Below are 18,581 nucleotides of genomic sequence, written 5' to 3'. Positions count from 1 at the left end.
TTAAAATTAGCAAAATCCTTTTAATGAGACCAGTGTCTACTTCAAACAATCTATTGTGCATCTCTCGGTGCTTCAGAACCTGCGGGAATGTCTTATCGAGCAGTTTCAGGCCAGTTTTCTTTTTTCTACTGCCGGTGTCTAAGGTGAGTGTAAAGTAGGTGTGTAGGAGATTAAAATCCAAAGACTGGTGCTCTACCTGGCCTTCCGGACGGGGTGCCAGCAGCAGTCACCACAGTACCTGCGGAGGCAGCGCCTGCTGTGGCTGTCAGAGGTGAAGGAGAGCCCACAGGTGTCGACGGATTGGATGGAAAACTACTGCTCGTGTGGTCAGGTGAGTAAATCTGAAAGCACAGAGGAGGAGATATTGAATATAAATATCAGGTTGTTACTTTTTTGTTTATATCTCAGGCCATTTCTTAACTGAGAAGGATATCTTGAAAGCACTCGGTGCATACCTATGAGCCACTAACAGTCGTCTATGACCAGAGTTCAGCAGTAACCAGATGAATCATAAACAACATTCACTTTGATGTCTGTTGCTGAAGTCTTGCTCTCCACCAACTCCATTAAGTCTGTCAATTGTACGTGGAAGATATTTAAAAATGTGAGATGTAACAGATTAAATGTTCAGTCTATTTCTATTGCCCCGTGGTTCTCTAAATGTTTTTCATTCTGGCTTCAATCTATGGATCAAAAGATGAATCTCCCCATAAATAGGACTGCACCAATATATTAGAAAAAAAAATTTTTTTCAAGGATTAAAGACGGATGCATAAGCAGGCTGAATTACGGTCTCTCTGTGAACGAGACCTGGAGCTGAGCAGAGAGATTAACTCTGGCTCAAATTCATACACAAATGTGAGAACTTCATTCGGCTTCCTTTGTGTGCTGTCACAGAGTGAACAATTTTGCAACGAGGACTCAAACTTTGAAAAACTTTTCTTGTAGTTTTGTCAGATCACAGCCGTTTTTTTTTTCTCTTGTTTCTGTACGAGTCACCACTTATTATTCCACTGTGGCTCCAAGAAGTTCAGACGCCCAACCTGGAAACCCACGTTAAGCCAAAAACAGAAAATCTCAAGGGCCACATTTCAGCCTGCAGCCAGAGATTGTACAGCGAACCATGCATCAAAATCTAGAAGCGTTCAACTATTGTTTATGTTTCCATCTTTTTAAATTTCTCCTGCAGTCTCGGTAAAAAGGACAACTAGGGCGAATGTCTGGGTTTTATGCATGATGCCAAAGATAACACACCTCAGTTTTACAGCTTCTTTTTGCTCTGGTATACTGTGTGATAAGTTATGTAGGATTAATTTAATTCATTTAGCTTTGTGATGACTCACTGCTAATGAGAGTCTTATTCTTGTTTTTTTTTTCCTTTAGTAAGTGGGGGGGGGGGAGTCTGCAGAGATTTTTCTACAAAGTTAAGATCAAATTGAGTTTGGAGGCAACCGTTTGACTTCAGTGGGGATGATAGAATGTGCTCACTGTAAATAATCTCCTTATTTAATCTTGGATCTCAGGGCTTTAGTTTTTCAATCAGCGTGGCGCATCAGGATGGAGTTTTCACTGAAGTGTGTCGCTGAGTGTAGCGGAGGATCGACCGTTGTCTGAAGAGAAGAAAGACTTTCTATGCTTTTTTACACTTCGAAGCGCGCGTTTGCCTCAGCTCAGCATTTTCACTCTCAGACATGCAATTCAGTCAAAAACTGAGTAGGATTAATGGCAAGTGGCTATCACTGTGGCAGAAACCAATAAAACGCAAACCAAATCTCAAAATGTCTTTGAGTGTCTCAACAGCAAGCCGTTTCACACCGTGACTTTTGACCAGACAATATATGACTTTCTATTCTTTTGCCTCCCTGGCTGCTAACGCTGCATTCAAAGTGAAACATGGTTCATTTTACTGGAATAAATGAAGCCCCGCCTCATCATCAGTTACGCTCCCGCAGGCGGCATGGGGCCAATAAGCATGGCCAATTTAAAAGGGCGGAGAACAAAAGCTCTAAAGGGTGTGGGGGGGAGGGGGGGCATTGAGTTGAGCCACAGCAGCTATAAACTCCCCTGTGCACACTGATCCATCCACCCACCCCCACCCCAGTCCAAGCATGTCCATTTCACTCCAGCTTTGTCATGCTAATAGAATTGAGTCTGCAAATATAAAGGACTTAATTTGTTATTACCATCCCTGAAGTCTAATATTTTGGATTCACAAGAAATTAGAAATATCCTTCTTAAAGGCACAGCTTGCACTTTGTGTACAAACTAATGTTCCTTTATGAAATGCTCAAATCTTCAGGATCACATAATGTCTTTGCAACATATTCAACACTATTTCAGGACATTTTGTTAAGAGTCACTGACTGAATTTTGACTAATTTCTCCAAATTCTGAATTCATTTTCCAGATTTTAATGTGTCAATGTTTTTTACCGAGTGGTAGAAATTATCTAAAGATCTGACCCCATCTATGGCTGTTTTTTCCTCAAACGGAGCAGTCCACCAGCTTTCCAAACATGTATAATGTACAGCTGCCTTTCGAGAATACTCTTCCTTTAAGCCACCAATTATCAAGGCTTAACCCTAAAAGCAACTCCAAACACTTCCTCAATGCTTTTTTTTTTTTCCCAATCAGCAGTCAGTATAGCGTGATTACTGGCTCACCTTCTTTAGAGAAAACTTTCTATTTTGATCTGAATGAGAATGTATTTTATAGAAGCATGAGGGTGTACACAGCCTCACATCCTCACAAGATGGGATACGAAAGCAGAAATGCAGAGATTTCTTAGAAGAGGACAGAAAAGCTTAAGCCATTGATGCTTCCCAGAAAATAATCCAATATTAATGCCGAATAAAATCTCCATACAAAGAACAATTGATTCCGACCAGTTTTCAAATCTAAATCTTTAATCAGCGATGTGGAGCAGAAGAAACGGAACTCATCTTAAAACTGGGACTCACCGAGGCTAAAGCTTTGCCCAGTGCATCTCCAGTCTGCGAGCTTCCAGTGACCGTCCCCCGATTTGCAGCAGCTACGGGAACACAGAGGAAAGTTTTGTTACGGCAGAATCACAAATATGAACCGAGGTCACGCTACACAAAGCAGCTGCCCAGCTGACTCACTCATTACCTTTACAGAGTGTATGCTGTGCTAAGGAGCACACTGAGGACCAGGGAGTTAGTCAACCCAAGAAGGTCGTTCTGAGTGGTTTACATAAGAACATACCCATAACCCCATCGGCTGAGTTGACGGACGGGGTGTGTGCTGCAGTAACGAATGGTGAAGTGCTGGTGTTGCTTCGGTGGAAGCTGGACATGGGAGGAAGACTGGCATTGATGTCCGGAGAGACTGAGTGTGCAGGATAGTTCTGTAACATAAAAATAACACCGAGGTTTTATATGTTCGAACATAAATGTGTTGGTGTGTAAGAAAGAAGGGGCTCATTTGTTCTCTAAATTGTAATTGTCCTTTGACATTTCCCAGGCTTTTATGGAGCAAAAGTTAATGGGGGTGGGGGCAGAGATAAAGGGAGGGCAGGCAGCATCTGCAGACTCTCTGTGATGCTCTGCCAGCTGAAGCAGGCAGTCAGACGAGGCCAGATCAAACACTGACGAAAAGAGGGTCAACAGTGTCTTCACTGATAATAACCAGACAACATCTTAATATGCACACACCCACTACAACTGGGGGGGGGGGGGGGGGGGGGGGGGGGGGGGGAGACCTGTGCAAAGGGAGTGCAGGGCTGAGATAGAATTTAAAAGGAGAGCGAAACACACGGCATCTCTTACACACATGTGATGGCAAAAAGAGTTACTAACAATCAGTCATCATCTATTTATCTGGTTCAGTATCGTGCCGTCTGGGTGGTGCTGCTTACCAAACGGTCGTGTGAGTGCAGGCTGCTGTAGTTTCCTGACTGTGGCATGTGAGATGAAGATCCTGGGAGCATTCCACCATAGCCGGGCTGATTAATCCCACTGGACGAATTCCATGGGTCAGACGAACTGTGGGTACCATCTAACACGGAAAAAAGAAGTTGTTTTTGTGTACGAGCGCTCAGAATTCCAGGCGACAACGTGTACACAGTGTCAATTCTCCTTTTAAAACTTGGGGCAATTAACAAGTGTTTTCATGCTTTTCTTGGCTAGAGACTGAAACTAAATCCCCTGTCCCGGACACAGCTGAGATTCAACAAAAGCTAAAAACCATCAGGAAGCGAACTTACCAAAGAAAGTGCTTGCAAACATACTGCTGGAGGGTTTAGGAGAGGAGTAAGAGGGCGAATCTCTATTGAAGTCCTCTGAGTTTGGAGACGGTGCGTACACCTGCCAGGCAAATACAGGTGTTATGACAACAGAAAACACAGAAAAACACTGTGGCAAGTGTAGAATACCAAGGCATGACTGTAAGACATGGATCTGTCAAGTATGACGTTTGAAAATGAGTCATTTGCTTATCTCAGTTCCTCTGAAGTGAATGTTTTCACCAAAAATGCAAAGCACAATCACATTTACCAACGCAACGGTGTGTAGTCTCATGCGCATGCACAACAAGCACAACTGAAAACAAGTACTGTAGATGCAGCCCTGAACCTCCAAATGCACAAACGCACGCACTCATGAGCAATCAAGCTCATGGAGGAAGGAGTGGATTATCAGGAGTATTTTACATTTCAGATCAACTCAGCCTCTAATGGAAATATAATGATAGCGCTTACACGCATAGACTAAGAGCTTGGCAAATTACAGCATTCCCACAGAGGCAGAAATCAAATAACAAGTAGGAAAAGTGCCTGGTTTGCTTTATTCACATTTGTAACTGCAAGCTGGTGGCAGAAAAGAGGGGCACAATGGGCATGCTGTTGTACAGCTGCAAGGGTATGCCAAGCTGGGCCATGGGATCAAAGAGACTGGAGGCCAAACACCGGTGATGTGGTCTCTGACTTCATCAACTCCAGATGGAGGGAGTGAGGGTGAGGAGGGGAAGAAGGGAGAAAAGGTTTGGATGAATCCTCCCTCCCACAGACAGGACCGGATGACTCCGTCGCCACGTAACACGAATCGGAGCCAGATAGATCTACCTGCACATCTCCAGCTCGGGTCTTCCGCTCTGCATGTTAAACCCCTCCATTAATGGCCTCATTTCACACTCTGATGTTGACAGCTCACTCCTGAAAATTGCTTTCTAATGCGAGTGGATGTCAACGGCCACAAACATTATGCTGTTATTTAAATGTGCATCACAGCCCATGTAAATAAATTCAATTAAAACACTGGTGCCCACACACGAACATATTATCGAGGCAGGACGTGAGACTCGGTGCTGTTGGGCTTTGCTGAGTGAGCAGGACTCCAGCATGCTGTTGTCTGGGTGTGTAATTAAAGTGCTCTGGGAGGGGTGGAGCTCTCATGGGGTCTTCTGGCTTACACATGTGACCAGAGTTGATAGTAGTTCCACGGAGGTCTCAGGTTAGCCTCACACAGGAGCCAAGGCTTTTGTCTTTTGCCTCTGTCAGACGTTCTATGGGCAGCATATGGCAGCAGACGATGCTAATTGTCCTTTTTACCCTGGGCTAACCAGTCGAAGCATTAATAAACCATCCCGAACACCGGGTGCCTCATTCTGCTGGCCTATGGCGGAGAGGATCCGCCCGGGTTTCCTTTTACAAGGCCATTAATTAACAGCCGTCACTCACACAGATCCTCGCACCAACGCAGACGTACACTGATTATTTGAGCCGCAGACGATATTACTTAAATGAAATTAACCGTAACAGGGACACCAAAGTTCAAAGCATTCATTCATCTGAATAAGATACTGCCTGAAAAGGAAAGAAGAAAAATCTCCCACTGGGGCAAACTCGAGTGTAAAATATTTTCCCCTCTATCATTTATCATGACAATGTAAGAGTAAAGCAAAAACTATGGTCTGGATTTGTCTGCATGACGTGTTAATGATAAGAAATTAACACAATGGGGGACAAATATTTGAGCTAAAGACTCCATGCTGAGTTTTAATGGTTCAATAGCTCTGTTATATCTTTCAACAGTGCTCCTTCTGAGGGAAAATAACCTGCACACTTTCCCAAAAGCCTCCAAGCCGACCTGCCTGTGGTACCTGCCTTTGAAGTTCATGCCACACCAATCAAAACATCACATGTTAAAACGCAATCTGTCAACCTCCACAAAGGATGTAACATAACAACATGAAGGGCAATTAAAAACTAAAAGAGTAAGTCAAAATTGGGCGATCGGCCAAAAAGCTCAAAGAGACCAAGTTCAAACACACTATTAATGGCGTGTCCTGTTTTTGTATGGTATGTCATTACTTGGAGTCGGACCAAATCTCTGAAGGCATTTTGTTTCAAGTCCAAACCTTACACACTTACAAGGCTTAGAGTGCTTGAAAGATTCAATGTCTTTTCAAACAACTGCTCAGCTTAAGCTGCTCAGAGGGGCATTGTTTCATATCTGTCTGTGGTTTTTCAACAATAATGTGCTCCGTACTCTCACCATCACGCAGCGACATCCAACCTCCACAAGGACCGACTTTCAGCTGTCACAATGATCGGAAGAAATGCAAAGTTGGTTTAAGAATAATCGAGTAACTCGGTGAGCATGCGTGACACGTGAATGTGAGCACGACACTGAAATAAAACCTGGAGTGTGTACAAGTACTCTTGCACATAAACAAACGAATACTTCAGCAAACCTACGCTGTCATCTGTTGTCAGTCCCATCGGCCACATTAAAACACTTTACTGGTCAAAATCTAAATCTATTTAAAAAAAAAAAGAAAAAAGTCAAGAATGAGACCTTCGAGTCTTCTATATTAAGAAAAAATGCAATCAAAATAAGTGCATTCACTAATGAAAAAATATACGCCATACACAGACAGCGTATGATAGGTGAACACACACAAACACACCACCCCCGCTCTGACTTTGTGTTGCGTATGCAGTGGAGCCTGCATGCTTCAGTGCAGCAGCACATGTGTACAATGTGGGGGTGGTGGTAGGACTAGCTTCTAGAAAGAGTGATGTAACCTGTTGCACCACAAAAACAACAACAGGTAAACTGATCTTTACGGAAAGAGTGTTGAATATATTCAGCACTTCCATCTATTTGTTTTACTGCCTTGCTACGTGGTGTAAGACAGCTGCACTACAGGGACGAAAAAAAAAAAACTGCCTACAAATTAATGTGAGGTTTGGCATTTTCTTTTTTCTTCTTTTTCACTGATAGGGCAACGAAAGAAAGATCCGCGAGCTGCTCCATCTGTATTGGTACCGTGCCACCAGCTCACAAGCCTAAGGCCCACTGTGGATTTTCCCAGTACTCCAGATGGTGAGCCTGCTATGAAACTATGCGTTGCAACAAATGAATGTGGATCAACTTGATTCAGAGAATGAGTACCATCTTTCTCCTCCTTTGCATGAAAAACAGAGAACAAACAGTTGGTGCTGGTTGTTCAACAAGTGCTTTTGATCATAAAGTTTGCCTGTTCTGTCCACATGCGATCAATTTTCTCCCCATCACAACTGTAACACAAGCCTGTTAATACTTAATATGAAAAAGATCAAAGTCATCTTTTGTGCGGCAGGAACTAATAGGGAAACGGCGTAATAGGCTGTGAGGAAAGTTGAAACAAAAGGCTGAGTAAGATGACCTTTTCGACACAAAACCATAAAAAGGCTAATCTCCAGATTTTTTTCCTTCAAACAAATGTGCCCTTTATAAAATAACCAAAGCAGCCTGGAACATGGCAGGTGGAAATGAGCCTGTGTAATTTGCCTATGACAAGATCGTTCCTTAAGGATTACTGAAATGCTTCACAGAGCTCGTCCAGCCATTGTTGGACCGTGTCCTTGAGCAGATGCATCAGTTCACCGGATTGTTTTTACATTGAAAACAGGAGAAACACTTTCTGAAACCTTGTCTGCAACAAATGCACAGCTAACGTCTACACCTACAAGTTCACTCAAAAGTCCAAGAGTCGAATTATACACACATACACACTCAATTATGTGCATATTGACTAAAAAAAACAAAACAAAAAAAACAACAAAAAGAGCAACAAAAATCAAAGAGGTCATTACAGAGAAGTTCAGAAATCACATTAGGCTCCCTGTGGCGTCGAGAATGCCAAAGTGATTAAAAGCAGATGGAATAACAGCAACACTGGTGCTTGGAGCTCAATCTGCAAACAGGAAAGTCTAACCTCAACAGGCAGCCTCTTTCCCTTAATCATTCCCAGACTCCCACTTGTTATTATTTCAGCCCAGTCTCGGAGCTGAAGCAACCAGCCAGTAAAAATAAATTCAAGACTGCAAGACACTTTCTGCCACCCTGTTCAGTTTTTTTTACAATGGCAAAAACTTTTCTCTCACGGGTACCCGCTTACGGGGGTTGCTGTCAGGCCGTAATAAGGCTGCGGTATAATCAAACCACAGTATTTCAACTGTCAGACAGCTTTAACTGATGTAATGGAAAATCAGACAAGAGGAGACCAGAGCACATGCATCCACACAAACAGAGACAGGAGCGCGGGGCTTTCATCTAGAATGAACTAAACTTAGGGAGGCTCAGATAGGAAAGCAGGCAGAGACTGACAGTCAGAGACAAACGCACACATGCACACTTCTTACAGCTCCTCTCCGTCTTAGACACACACATTCCCAAAGGGACTACTCACCGATTTCCCGTTGTAGTAATACATTAAAGAGTTGCTACCCATTCCAGGGACAGGGTAGGCGCAATACATTATAGCTTTTACAATTTAAGTGATAGAGGCTTGTAACAGCGGCACACAAGCCTGCTCTCAGACATACATCCAAACCGTTCAAAAGGGACTAATAATTCTTTCAGTACTGGCCTTCACACACGACCCACTCAGAGGAAACTTATGCAAAGCAGGGTTGTACCATTCCATGCAGCGGGAAGGGGAGGCTGCAAGAAGGGAGTGGCTCATGTGGTACATCCCTCTCTTAAGCCTCTAAATGCTGAGGCAAAGAGGAAGAGGATGGGGGAGGGAGGCAAAGGGGAGGTGGGCAGAGAAAAGATAAAGGGAAGTGGGTGGGACGGAAAACAAATGTGTGAGCGGATTTAGAGGGAGAGGACAAAATGTTTAATTCCAGGCATAAAAAAGTGCAGATTTTCCGCAGGGGAACCCCAACAAACTGGAACTAAAATAATGGCGTCGTAAGCTGGATTTCATTAATATGTGTGGCGATCAAATGAGCACTGAAATAACCGCAGTCGCAACATTTTAATCCCGAGTGTCTAATCTTTTTGTTTTTATGACGATGAATTGAGTCTACAGGCAGTGAGGAGGAATTTGGCGTCAGTAAGACCACAATCAACTGGCGACGCACTTTACCTGTTTCCACACACGGCTCACACACCCTTTAGGGGTCATTAGTGAGTAAGAGCTCAAAATGCAAAAGGAAAACTGCAAAATTCCAAAGATCCAGCTCCAGACAAGAGAGAGGGAAAACTATCTAGTCAGTGTGGGGTGTTAAATGGGAGTTTTGGTGTTAGGTGAGTGTGACCTTTAGCTGAAGTGCCTGTAAACAGAGTTGTAAAGCATGCAACAGCTGCAAAGGGGTCGGCTTGTGACGTGGAGCAGGAAAATAATGCTCCATTTCCTAAACCCCCGGGGGCCTCAGACGGGGGCGAGCGAAACACTGACAGCCATTTTAGCATGGTTTACTGTCACTGCAAGCCACGCAGCTCCCCATTACCTTTCTCATGTGGGAGGAGGTGGAGGGGAGCAAAGGAGAGGAGAAGAAAGGAGAGGATAGATACCATATTCCAGTGAGAGCCCGGTCTGACTGGAGCCTTTCATGTGCAGCACTCGAGGCTCGCTGGACTAAACACAGGCCTGAAGACTCATTGAGAACATTACTGTTATAGAAAGATGAAAGCCTCCACTTCCCTAACAAAACTAGGCCCTTATTATGTTTTTCCTTTTAGCACTGTTATTATTTATCCCCCTTTCTTCTCTGAATCTCTTTTAAACTCATCCAAAACACTGGCTCTGCATGTTGTTACCATTTTATATCTGGCGCCATTTCAAGTTGATGCTTTAAGGAAAATGGTCATGGTAGAAGTGCTTAAAACAAGTCCAGACACACAGTGCAGTGTTGCAGGAAAACACATGAAAGCAGGGGACAAATAAGCATTAATTTAGGAAATGAAGCACACACAGCAGTGCCTGCTGAGTCAGGACACAGCCAGAGCATTTTGTTTTACTACAAACTCTGCAGGAGACACAGTGAGAATGCCTCAATGCTTTTATATTGATTGAGCTGAAATGAATCGGGGATTATGCCAAATAATTCACAGCTCTGACACAGTGGAAAAAACTCGCATCAGTCCGAGAAGTGAAGGCTCAGCTCCGCCCACCCGCTCATACTATCCTCCCTGAGGACCAACGTGGCTCTTTCCTTAGAATTTGCATGAGTGAAGAACAATAATTAAAAAAAAACAAACAGCAAAGCTGAGGTCACCCCCTCTCACCTACGGATTTAGCAGTGATGTCATCGTATGGCAGGATTGCTTCCGATAAGAAGCTCTGCTGCTAATTAGGGAGGGTTGACACGAAGAGTAGGAGGGTGTGAGGGATTCAGACCCCCACCCGCCCAAACGCTGAGCACGTCTTTGATCAATTCTAACTGATATTTCAGCTGGGTTCATCTTGGATAGCATTCAGGTGAAGTAGTATGACAGTGGAGTGCACAGACAATTTGTTTTTTAAAACTGTTTCACACTTTTTCAGCTCCAACCACCAACCAGCATGTTATATAGCCCATATATAATGATACACTTTTTAATGGATATTAGTTAAAGAGGTCTGCACCGGTGCAAACCCACAACAGATGATAATTCAAATGATCAGTTTCTCTAAGGTGACGGTTAGTGAGTTTAATCAAGTGGCGTGAAAGATAGTTTTAAAAGTGAAAGAAATCTTGTTCAAATAGAACAATGTTTGTATAATAATACTAATAATTTCCCTCACATTCACATAATGTATTAATATCAAACAAATCCACTTGGCTACGAACTCAGCTACATATATATAACTCTGTTATAATTGTGCACCTTGATCATCAGCACGTATTTGTACCCTGATCAGTGCATGAATTACACAGAAAACTTTACTCCAAAGTGAGATGTACAGATTAAGTTACACATCAACTCGCTTTACTAATCAATCAGTGTGTTTCCATTCAATTATTCACTTAATTCTCCTGCCCACACAAAGGTCTGTATTGTTTCACACTGAGGAATAAGGGGGGTGCGAATAAAAGAAAGAGATGGAGGGGTGGAGAATGAAGGCTTAAACAGTGACAATGTGAGGCTTTAATTCCTCAGAAGATTAGATTCATCTGATTTCACATGATAAGGGATGACTTAGTTGTTTTGGCAGGCCAGCGTATCACTGGGCAGACAGATATAACAACACAACGCACAACATCTCAGCTTCGAAAAGGACGACAATTCTTTTGTCTATGCAAGCGAACTCGTTAGTTATATTTGTTCAGTTACATCTTTCTATCCAGACAAAACATCACTTTTGTAGTTCCAGTGTGGGCGGAGCCTGCCTGACCACAAGCTATTCATCCTAACTCCAACTCTGTTCTCACAATTATCCTGTGTGTGCTGTGCACAGTACGTCCAAGCACACGCTGTAAAACTGATGGACATTTTCACAGTATTCTGCTGTGTTGTTACACCGTAAACTGCTGACCGATGAGCTCGGGAAGATAACGGAAAAGTGCAGGAGCTAAAATCTATACTTAAACTATCCCAATGACCTCTTTTTCATTTCTTGCAAAATTTTACCATCGTAGCTTGAATTTCAAGTTTTGATTTTGAATCAGGATGGATTAGTGATGCTTTGGTTCCCACAGCTGAGTTTCTGAGGGTCGGGAGGGTTTTTCTCTGGCTCCCTTCCACAGTACAAAGAAACCCACGTACAGTTCATCAGCGATTCTAACTTTGAGGCAGGTACGAGCATGCTAGGTCTGCTGTCTATGTGAGAGAGGTCTGCGTTGCTCTCAGCCTCTACAGATGGCCATTTTTTCAATGCGGACAAACACATAGGCCCTGCAGAGTGAGCTACGTGCTGATCGGTTGTCAATTGACGGAAAATTAGCGAGAACCGAGAGGAGCTGTCAATAACCGATCTCATAGCAAAGACTACAAAGTGGCTAAAACCACAAATTGCAAAGAAGAACGACAGCTGAGCAATCTTTATTATCTTCATTACCTCAACACTTAGTTTAACTCCATCGCAAAGCAGATCTTTGTCCACTTTGACTTCTGTCTTTTCCACAACAGTAAAGCAACGACAGCAACATCAATAACGCAACTAAGAGCCGCACACCCGCTGAGGTCGTTTCACAATTTATGCCCCCAAAAAAAGGCAGCAAAATGCTAAAAACAGGCAGACGTGTGTTTATGAGGCACCAAAGGAGAATAAACAAATATCATTTGAAGGACAAAGTTATACATCTTATACATCCTACACCAAACAGGAAGATCATCAGCTGAGACCACTGCACAGGATTGGAGCGATTAATCCCACACACACACACACACAAACACACACACATATATATTACATATAAGTTGCCTTTGACCTACAACTGCGTGAGCTCCTACATGAGCTTCATGTGGCTCGCCACTTTCCAGGTCAGAGCAGTTAGTCTTAAAGGGCCTCTAAATAACAAACACTACCACGGTGATTGTTGACAGGCTGTGTGTTCTTGGGTCTGCCTGCGATCTGAGGGGTTTGCATTAATGCCGTAGACTCACGCAAGGCCAACATGAATAATTTACAACAGGCCAGAATGTGAGTAATGACTTTAATGTGTGCATTATTTTTTTGTTCTCTTTGTCTCTTTGACTCCTTGTTCTCCTCACAGATGAAAGAGGTCTAGCCTCTGGCTTGTTTGTCTGTTCCATTATCTGCAGCCTCTAATGTCAGAAGTAGATTTCACCCAAACAAAGATAAACGCCAAGTCCCAGAGGTAGCAGCGACTGGTCAGCATCACCCCGTCAAACCAGGGGTGTCTATCTAATCAGCAATCTGGTGAGGTAGCCTCAGCGGAGCCCACTGACTCGCGTCAGACCACAACCTTAAATCCTGCCCTTGCTGCAGCAAATTCAACAACAACGATAAATAACACAGCTGAACGAATGAAACTACGTCTGCAATTATTGTGTGCGAGCTCTTACTAAAGAGATTACACAAACACACACAACACGCTTATTGGGCTTTAGAAAAGTGAAAGTAACACAAAGCTCAGACGACGGTTGGCGTGAGTTTTGCAGCGTGGTTTCTTTTACGTGGCGCTTCTTTTTCTTTTTTTTCTTTCATGCTTTAAGCCTCCACATTCTCCTGGTGATGAATTCAGACATTAAAACCAGGTCTTTCAAATAAGCCACTGTGTTTTGGTTATACCTTCGCAGGCTTTTGAGCATGAACAGAGCTTAAACGGACCTGATAAAACTGTATATGAAGCAACGTGCAGATGGTAATAAGAGCTCACTGAGGCAAGAGCTGCTGCTTGACAGCAACCACAACATTTGGTGGATTTTTCATACTGCTTTGAGCTGAGCAGGTAGCACACATGAAATTGGTCTGAACCTGTTTGGGCAAAATGAATGACTATGGGTCATGGGTGAGTTTGGTAAGATGAGCCAAACCCAACTAAGCAGTTATTAATTAACAGACGAACCAAAAGAGTCGCAGAAAACCTTAACGAGCTGCTAAGGTGCTTTTTAAATTCTCACTTGAATTGGCAGCTCGAGCAACCCTCATACATCAGATATATTTATATCATTTGGTACAAATATCAATTATCATGGAAATTACACTATTTTAAAATCTTATTCAAATCATTTTCTCTGCATATTCGGATCAAATTAAGCACTGAAAAACCCTGTCCGATACGACAGTACATCAAATTCTTGGTAGATTGGCCAGTTTCAGAGGAGTAAAACAAATCCTTTAAATTAGGACAAATAACAAAAGTTGGACACGTCTACCAAAAATATCCTAAAGAGAGCCTGGAAGTGAAACAATTCAAATCAATTGGCAAAAAAACACCTGGCTAATTAAAATGAAAAAAAAAAAAATTAGTCCACAATGTCAGGATTTATTTTACCGTTTATTCCAACACATGGAATGAAAATAGCTGTTAAAGGTGATCCGGTCAATTAGCTGCCAGCTGCTAATGGCAGAAGAAATATTTAACCCCTGAAAAGAGCTAAAAGAAAAGGAGAAGAGAACAGCTGCGTCTTTTTTCGTCACTTTTATTTGTGCAACACAACCTTTACAAGATCAAATTACTCTTTTGAAACTTTGTGCTCATCTAATTATGTCAGCACAACCAGGTATGTCGAACGTTAAATGTGCAGTCGTGATACCAGATTCAGGATTTTCAGACATCAAAGGGGGGAAAGAAGTGCTCTTTGTGTGTGAGTGAAGTGCAACTGAGAAAAGACAGCTAAAGTAAAGAAAATAATGACAACTCATCATGTTAACACAAGTGCAATAACCTAAAATGAGTGAGGACCATTTGAAAGCAATTCTGAAACCCTGAATCTGGCAAACGTGGTTTAAATGTTAGACGCTTTGCTGCTCTTAGTTGCAAAGCTTGTCGAACAACTAACAAACTGTCCAGATTCTGTCCGTTCATGAAAAGAAAATAGCAAATCTGAGTTACTTGAGTGTAATTGTGCTGTAAGCATGTAGCTTTCATTCTGATTAAAACTATCCTCATATAATTAAACTGTATTTAATCTATTGCCACAGAATCCTATAACTGTCATGCTCTGGCTGCTATGGTTTAATTTGCATAGATAGTAAAATAAATCATTTGGCAACTTGTGCTACTTTATCTTCTCTCAATTTCAAAATGCAACATGTGATGCTGCTGAGAGCAGAAAATGAAAAACAGTTTTGGGGGGTAATGAGTTACAAAGTAGGAACTCAGTCCTGCATACATCAGTGCACATGTGCAGCGAACTAAGATCATGGAGAAAGTGTCTGTCAGCAGATTAAAACTGTACCTCGATGTGCCCCGAGGCCCACTTTCTTGATTTGATGTTTATTTGTATATGCGATCACAAATGAAGTAATATGAAGAGAATATTGTGTCTGTCGTATCTGTTATTACCCCACAGAGCTTCGGGTGACACAAGTAACAGGAGCAAGTAACCATTTACTCTATTACTGCAGCAATCCTGTATTCTAATTGGTTACTTTTAAAAGTAACATGATCGAACACGGAAAATAAATCAAAAGTTTAAATAAGATTGGCTGTTCTAGCTACTAGCGATTTGTCACCAAAAGTCGTGATGGAAGCACCCTTTTAACCTGCAGCATGTTGAACGCCATCCTGCTCGCCGAATCATGACTCACAGGCAGAACACACATCTGTTTCAAAACTGGGATGAAAAATTCATGCCCACTTGTAATGATATTATTGAACTGACGTTTTCCCCTCCTAAGCTGCTTTCTTTTATCATATCAAAGATGTCTGCATCAATAAATGAAGACTGTACACTGGTACCCAGGGCTCGGTGTCAGGGACTTCTTAAGAATGGATAAGAGAACTGTTAAAGACAAATAAAAAGATATAGCAGGACGTCATGAAAAATGCATGCGGGTGTACGTTTAAATGTTCATGGTGTTCATCTTTTCTGTTTTTGTGATTTTTGCATCAAAACAACAAAAAGGCAAAAAACCGAAGAGTGCAGCTTCATTATTTTCTGCTGGGTGGCCCCAGCATCTAATTTTCCTTGTGACTTTAAAAGGCCTCAGGTCTTTGTGGATATTTATACCGGGCTCTACTGGTGCATTTCATCTGAGATCTCAGGCGCTCCTGTTACTGTCCCACAGTGCTATGGTTCAAAGGGAGAAACAAAAAGGACCTGATCTGTCAGCAGGAGAATTAGGTTATTGCTGCAGCTCAGTATAATACTCATCTCTTGTTTTTGAACTGTTAAAGACATGCTGAAAGAAAGAAAGAGATCATTTGAATGTCATGCACTTGACAGCACTACGAGGAACATTTCTAGGTCTGAAGATTCAGAGCCTTGAGCAGACTTCCTCTCTTACAACTCGCACAGCACAAATCTCTCAGAAACAAGGGTGTCTGAGTGATCTGTCAAAAGCAAATGTCAATCTTTTTTGTCATCCACACTCAGGGTTCTCGCTAGCAAAAGTCCCCGAGGGCAGCTGAATCTCAGCCCACCGCTTTCTTTCTCTCATCCTGCAGCCATACTGCCACCAGAGCCAGGGAGGAAGTGTCACATCAAGCCGCTGTGCCTCTGACAAGGGGGGAGGTGGGAGAAAAAACACCATTTACACAAACAAACTGACATGCAGACACACTCATACAGAACATGCCCTTGCAGATTCCCATAAATATCCTACAAGATGCAGCTTTCCCCCACGAGCTAACAACCCTTCCTCTCCTTCTTGAGTCGTCCTGCCAGACAGGTGCCCACGCAGCTGCCCATCAGCATCCTTCAGCACAGCAGCTTGTCTGTCCAGTGACAACATGCCCTGTCCTTCACTCCCAGTCTTCAGTTTATACAGTCAAATAATTCAGCGAGCCAACTATGGCCCCGTTATCTACTGTAACCAAAATAAACAGGCTTACGATTGAATTCGAGATGAGCAGTTTTAACACTAAGCAGGAAGCTAGGTAGAGTCTAAATTTCTCAGCTTAAAAAAAAAATATGGGATAGGCAAAAACATCACACAACTACAGCCTCTGCTGTATTCCAAGTCTGCAAGCACACAACCATCAGACCACAGAGGAAAGTATGTGTGTGCAAAGAGGGATGAGAAGGAGGAGCAGAGGGAGGGAGGGGTGTCTGTATATAAGATGAAAAAGCCCTATAAACATTTAAATGTTTGCAATCACCATCTGGCATGTCTAGATAGTCTTCACATCCTGGTGCACTGCAGTGTCAAAACCGAAATGCACGGAGGATGTGTTCCCATAAATATTTTGATTTAGCTCCATCGTGCAGCGTACACACACAGGCACAACATGCTTGGACCTGCAACTTGCATCGCCCATCTGATTAAAACTCCAAAATGTATTTTTAGACTGGGGAGCATAAATGCTGGTGGAATAAAAAAATAAAAATAAATTTAAAGGGGTGGCGGTGGTGTGGGAGGTGCGGGTGAACATTCCCAGCAGTAGACATAACGATAGGAAGCACTATGTTGCACTTCTTTTTTTTTTTTTTTAAATCAAGCAGCTATTCAGGTCCCTGGTGGGGCCCTCCTGTTTGCTTACACAAGCAAAAGCTTTTAGTGGCATCTGCAGCTGCATTCATGCTTTACAGGTACGCTGCTGGCTCTTCACACAGCTGCCTCTGGCACAGCAGATCTGACTCCAGGTGCGCCTTCACCCCCCCCCTCGACACTTCCTCAACACCTTCACTACTTCATCCACTGCTGCTGGCAATACAAACACAGATCATTGCTGATAACCACTCATAGACATACACATTACGCTCTCTCTAACAATCACTTAGTACAGTTTTGAAGGCCACGGGTGGTGCTTTTCACCCATCGGGTAGTTTCTGCTCTCGTACTTCACCTTCGCTTCATATTAGTGTAAAACCATTAATGCAACACCAAAAAGCTGCCAGACAACCTCCTACTCAAACATTTTCCACTTAAGCCACCTGTCAAAAACAGCTTCGTGTTCCGCTCTCTGTCAGCAGGTTATAAGAGAACTACAACCAGTTATTCAGCAGTGCCATCTTTATTCTTTCAAATGGGATCAAAGACTAACTGGGATAATTCCTTCGAAGCTCCAGGTTTTATCTCCTGAGCAGCTCTGACTGACAAGACGAAGCTGTATTTTATCCCATGCTCCGTCACTGTTTTTCCCCATCTAGCATTGTACTGCTTGATTGTACTCTTATGAGTCACAGAACCGCACCTGCGCCCATGTGTTAAGTACTGACAAATAATAGCCCAGCGTCCATTTACACAACAAAGAGATGTAACCCGTGAGGCAACCTTTCTTTGCCTCCCTCCCTCCGTGTGACAAGACCTCAAATATATCACTTAGTTAAGAAGAAGGCAGCTCACGTTCCTGCCTCTGCCGGGGACTCCGTCTCTCCCTCACGCTCTGACAAACTTCTTTTCAAATACAAATCCAGAAACAAAACACATGCCACCCTTTTATGTTGGCTGGCCTGTTCCATATTTAATTTCAGAGCAACAGCAGTAGAAGTGAAGATTATCAAAGCTCTCAAAGGCAAATCCAGTCTCAGACTCCCTCATGACAAAAAAAAAAAGAGAGAGAGAAAGCCTCTCATTGTTTAAGGAAAGAAATGTGGATTCTGGTGAACCATTTGCTTCCTATTAAAAAAAAGAGGGAGAAGAAGAAAAAAAACATTGTCTTTTGCAAGTTCTAGGAAGTTAAGGCAAGGTTTAATAAAACCTTTACCAATCCACCGGGGTTTCAACAATGAACATCTGACTTACTGATTTATGCATATTAATGAACTCCAGCACTCCCTGTCTGTGCGAAT

The 18,581-nt window shown here is 42.8% G+C and overlaps 1 protein-coding gene across 4 annotated transcripts in view; it reads right to left on the bottom strand.

Annotated features, from left to right (window-relative positions):
- The window catches only part of tcf12 (transcription factor 12), a 73,688-nt gene that overhangs the window by 15,402 nt on the left and 39,705 nt on the right, over window positions 1-18,581 (bottom strand). For 3 of the 4 annotated variants that reach the window (XM_072380522.1, XM_072380523.1, XM_072380524.1), the window contains exons 9-13: window positions 4,226-4,325; window positions 3,878-4,017; window positions 3,226-3,367; window positions 2,961-3,031; window positions 197-341 (exon numbers count right to left, since the gene is read on the bottom strand). In XM_072380522.1, coding sequence (XP_072236623.1) covers window positions 197-341; window positions 2,961-3,031; window positions 3,226-3,367; window positions 3,878-4,017; window positions 4,226-4,325 — 598 coding nt within the window. Of the gene's footprint in view, window positions 1-196; window positions 342-2,960; window positions 3,032-3,225; window positions 3,368-3,877; window positions 4,018-4,225; window positions 4,326-8,694; window positions 8,957-18,581 lie in introns of those variants that run through there. The other variant, XM_072380525.1, reaches the window with a different exon arrangement.

This window comes from Leuresthes tenuis, unplaced genomic scaffold, assembly GCF_036924035.1.
Source record: "Leuresthes tenuis unplaced genomic scaffold, fLeuTen1.0.hap1 SCAF_2, whole genome shotgun sequence".
In the NCBI taxonomy this organism is placed as follows: Eukaryota; Metazoa; Chordata; class Actinopteri; order Atheriniformes; family Atherinopsidae; genus Leuresthes; species Leuresthes tenuis.
The sequence above is the reverse complement of the archived record's forward strand: the minus strand, read 5'-3'. Positions and strand labels throughout refer to the sequence as shown.